This window comes from Spermophilus citellus, assembly GCF_964194105.1.
Source record: "Spermophilus citellus genome assembly, chromosome: 2".
NCBI lineage: Eukaryota > Metazoa > Chordata > Mammalia > Rodentia > Sciuridae > Spermophilus > Spermophilus citellus.
In genome coordinates, this window is record NC_138183.1 from 174,001,518 (window position 1) to 174,006,632 (window position 5,115).

Genomic DNA, 5,115 nt, shown 5'->3' on the forward strand with positions numbered 1-5,115 from the left:
ATCTCTTGTAACATTAGAAAAGACAGAATTGCTCACCTGGATGAGATAGTGTGGGGAGCCATTCTTACTCATGACTGGGCGACTCCCGGTTTGGGTCTGAGGCATTCTGGCTGTGTCGGAGCTTTCCCGGCCCTCTCCTGATGAGAGAACCCATCCGTGTGGGGGGTGTGACTGACCACTGACCCCGGGGGCCCAATCACTGACCCTGACCTTGGAGTGCGCCCCCCCCCACCCTTCATTGGATGGAATTCTCCCCTGAATTTCTTGTTCCCCAATAAAAGGCTACTCCCTGGCATTCTCTCTCTCTCTCTCTCTCTCTCTCTCTCTCTCTCTCTCTCTCCTGCTAGCCCTGAGTAATCCTTGCTGGGCGGTTAGAGGTGGAAACCAGAGAGGGGAGCCGTCTTGGACCTGGCCATAGAAAAAGGTAACTGAGTCTGTGTGTTTTATTTCGATCTCTGCTAGCTAACTTTTATGCCAAGAACCTCATTAATGAAACCATTGTGCTGGCCGCATGGTGGAATAGGGATGAAGATATGGGCTTTTGCTGCCTTTACTCAGGACCTCAAACATGTAACAACTTTTTATAATTCTTGTCTTCAATTTTACCTGGTACTTCCAATTCCACAGCCTTACTGAAATTCTGTGGGGAGGAGTGAAGATGCCTTTACTGAGTAGAGGGGGGCTTGCTTCTCTGAAATATTTCTTTCTCTATCCAAACTAGCACTTTCAACTTCAAAAATACATTCTGCATTTGTCCACTGTGTGCAATTTCAACAATACCAATAAAGTCTAAGTTAGCATTACTCTCACTTGTATTATCTAGATGGTCTAGCTGCTATTCCAGCCCCACATTTTTCACAAGACTAAGCTGATTATTTAAATTTGGAAATCACATCATGTCAACTGCTGTTTTCAACTTCTAATGCCTTCTCCTTTCAAGTTGCGAAAGAATCAAACACTTACCATGAGATACAAGGCCCACATACTCTGGCCCTGCCTCTTCTTCCTTTCTATGTCCCAGACACAAATGAGCTTCCTCTCTGTTCCTAAGAATCCTGAATCACCCAGCTTCACATTAGGTCTGTGGCATTTGTTGGTCTGTGAAAGTGGAAAATGCTCCTCTGGACCTTCCCTTTTTCTCATTTGGGCCTCAAAAATGTCTTCTGCTTTGTGAAGCTCTCCCTGACCAGGGGCTCGTAACACATAATAGTAACTGAAATTGTCTCATTTATTGATTTGTGCACTTTTTTATTGGGCTGAATAAGGGAAATGTGAAATATACTTACACTACTGTCATGTATAACTAATTAGGACAACATTTAAAAAAAAATAAAAGCTTTCAAAAGTCAGTAGAAACTTGAAGAGAACACAGTAAAGTGATAGAATGTTTTTCCTATGCTTGATCATCTCTCCCAGCAACGTAACTTCCATTGCCCTGCATATCATCCTCAAACATGGTTGCAAACAAAAAACTTTCAAAAAGATAGCCAGAATTCAGTGTGCATCCCCAAGCCCACTCACCATCACCACACAATGTAACTAGTCTACAAAAAAAAAAAAATGTTTTGAAACAATTAAGAAACACACATAAAATAATATACTCCACTACCTGCCCCCATTGTTTGAAACTATAGTATTAGAAATAAGGTCAAATTTTAACATTTTGGTTCCATTACCTTTAATATACTTGTGAACAAATACTGGGTGAGAATACATTTTAAATACATCAAAATTTGAAAAGGTTTATCACCTTCTTTTCAGTGCTCTATTAACCTAATTGGTCAAAAGTGCCTCATTTTCCAAGAAAGGTAAGGGTGAGTGGGAAAAGGGAAGAGAATCAGAGCTCTGGATTCTTCACAAGTGCATCATCATCCACAATGGGTTTGGAGGATGAGAGATTAGGGAAAATCAGGTTTCAGCAACCTCAGTGGAACCTAGTTCTCAAAGACACCAGAGGTATCCAGTGGATGATACCTAAGCTGGAGATCCAGAAGTTGCCAGAGTCCAAGGTCAGTGAGGAAGAACAAAGTATGCCAAATTTTATAACTATCAGGGACTCAGCAGTGCAGGAGGGGCATTGCAGGAGGGGCTCCCTCATGTCATGACCAGTGTTCCCCAAACTCATTCAAAGTTCTAAGATGTAAATTTGACCTGTCTCAGCAAACTTCCATGCAGCAGAGCACTAGGTTATAAAGGCAGTCTCAGGGCTTAGGGGTCATAGCAGGGTGCTGCAGCCTAGGTCTTAGAGGTTCAGGGTTGATCATCAAATCTCCATGAGCAGTTTTGAGCCGAAGCTCTGGGTCCAGAGCTATGCTGGCTGTGCCAGCAGAGAGGCGTCTCTTGACTGGAACCTGGGAAGTCTGTTCCTGAACCCTTAGTTCCCTAGGAGGACGACCACGACCACGTCTGCCAGTCAGAACTGACGGATGCAGGGTCAGTGGCGGGGCTGTTTCAGGCCCCTGGGAGCTGTGGGCTGTGGCCCTAGGCTGAACTGCAGCACTTCTGGCTGCCGAAGGTAGGTTGGGCATCGGGCACACCTGAGCACTGCAGTGGGTCTCACCAGTGGCGGATTCGGGCAGAGCAGATTGTGAGGCCTGGCGGAGTGGGAGATGTCTCAGGCTGGGGGAAGCTTTCCTACGTGAAAGGACGTCCCTCCAGGTGGTCTTCGCCTGTCTACCAAGCGCTGTAGGCTCAGTGTGGTCCACTACGGCCCTGTCTTGTCCGCATTTCCACAGCTCATAGCGCTCGGGTTGCAGGATGCGCACAAAGGGGTCCATGGAGAAGCTGACCCTGGCCTCCCCACAGCTGCACTGAGATGCCACTTTGCCATAATCAATCCACCTCGGAGTGGCAAAATTGATGGCCTCCGCACAGTTGAAGCCATGGTTGAAGCCAGCATGGTAGCCATAGGGGAATGTCACCATGAACTCACCAGCCTCCTGAGTCACGCGATTGAAGGGAATGCCATTCTCATGGAGGATTGTGGGCGAGATGAGGGCCACCTTGTGTCTTAGGAAGGCCTCACAGCCTTGGGAACTGCCCGGGAAAAGCTCCCTGGCCAGGCGCTCCAGGCGCTGCCCATGTTCAGGGGGCACCGCGTACCACGTTTTGGGCTCCCCAAAGTGCAAGTAGTTGATGCTGTAAAGGTCCATGTCCTCCGTGTGCCACGCAAAAGTGGTCTTCCACATGCCAAAGTACAGATAGGGCGTGTTGACACCCTCAATGACAACTCCACATTCCTGTTCCAACAGGTCCTGAATGGTTCCCAGGTGTCCCAGGTTCCACTCTTTAGTGTTTTCATCAAATAAGGAGCCACTGATGTCAGCACCATAAATTGGTGAGTCATAGAGGCGGTTCTTCCAGTACTTTCTCTCCAGATCTTCAAAATTCAGGTGTGGGGGAGTTCTATACTTTTCACTGTTTGCCAGGAGGTGATACTCTCCCACTGTCATGGCTTTCTTCTTTTTGTGGTATTGAGTGAACATACCTGCCTTCCCAGAGACCACCTGCTGCAGGGGAGTGGCTATTAAGATGTCACTGACATCATCATAGGACTGCCTGGCTCTCCATTCCTTGGGTGGAATTACCTTGGCCAGGCCAGCTCTGTGTGCCCCTTGGGATTCCATGTAAGCAATATACTTATCAAAATCATTAAACTCTTCTTTGGTTGGATGAAATATCATTATGTTATAGTTTGGATTCTGAGCACAGTTGGGCTTAGACTTCATAGTTTTGATTTAATAAGCAGCAAAATCCCAATATTTAGATATGTTCTAAATAGATGAGGTGGCAGAAAAATGCTACTTTTTAATAATCAAATAGCTGTACTATGAGGCTGCAAGATCCATCAGACAACTATTTTTCAAATGAGATGATAAGTCTTTCTTAGGCTTTTTTGTTGACCAAGAGGACTGCACTGCAGGCAATTTAGCTTTATCCAGATAAGATGGTGGCTTAGTCAGCAGCTCTATTATTGTCCTCAGTTGGTGCGTGGTTCTGTCCTCTTGAGGTCTTCCAAATTACCAAGGCTTGGGTGAGTGACTCAAATGTAGCAGTGTGTCTTTAGGGCAGTGTATAAAACAAAATCTGAAGGAAAGAATACAGAAATATTGAAAATTAATATGTAAAAAATTATTAGCAAACTACAAATTAAACACCATAATGGAATATTACCATTACAGAGAGGCTAAAATTTTATAATAATATTGTCAATACAGTGATGATGTCAATGTGGAAGAAAATGCTAGGAATTCTCATACCCTACTACTAGAGGGAATATGAAACACTATAATCACTTTAGAAAACTATTTGGACAGTGACTTCTAAAATAGAACACATGCATTTTTTATGATCCAAGTGTTATACATGCTCAGGAAATGTGTAAGACTCTGCACTGAAACTCACATCTGAGAATGTTCATAACAACGTACTTCTAGTACCAAATACTGTAAACTACAAAAATGTCACCAACAGAATGGATAAGTGTTGTATATTATTCTTACAATGGAATACCATATAACAATGAAGACAAAAACTACAGAAATAGATTTTATAAAGATAATATTGAGCAAAATGGTTAAATTCAAGAGAATATCTATTACATGATCTCATTTACATAAAGGTCAAAGGAGACAAAGTAATCTATGCTCAAGGTAAAAGTAATGGTTACATTTGAGAAAAAGAGAGGTTGCTGTGAGTTGGGGCTAATGGAGTCTCTAAAGTAATGTTAATATGCTCTGAACCAGGGTGCTACATATACACCCATCAGAATAGCTAATTTAGTAATGCAGTAGAATGAATCCTATGTTCATATATGAATACATGACCAATGTAACTCCATATTATATGGAACCACAAGAATGGGAAGTTATATTCCATATATGTATGTCAAAATACTTTCTACTGTCATGTATAACTAAAAAGAACAAAAAATTTTTTAATTGTGATAACTCATCAAACTATTACTATTTCCACAAACTTCTATATGTATTTAAAATAGAGTTTAGATCAAAAACCACTAAAGACAACTAAGAAGTATATTTCATTATATTTAAATGGAAAAAAATGACTGAAAATAAATGAACTAAACAATCTATTAAAGAGGCTAGATAATTA

General features: G+C 42.6%; 1 protein-coding gene across 1 annotated transcript; it reads right to left on the bottom strand.

Annotated features, from left to right (window-relative positions):
- Nucleotides 1-2,201: 2,201 nt before the first annotated feature.
- Nucleotides 2,202-3,728, bottom strand: LOC308642409 (lysine-specific demethylase 4D-like; the record flags this gene model as incomplete). The annotated part of the gene is made up of 1 exon (XM_081281286.1): nt 2,202-3,728. One exon carries the CDS (start codon nt 3,726-3,728, stop codon nt 2,202-2,204), a length of 1,527 nt encoding a protein of 508 aa, XP_081137412.1.
- Nucleotides 3,729-5,115: the final 1,387 nt, after the last annotated feature.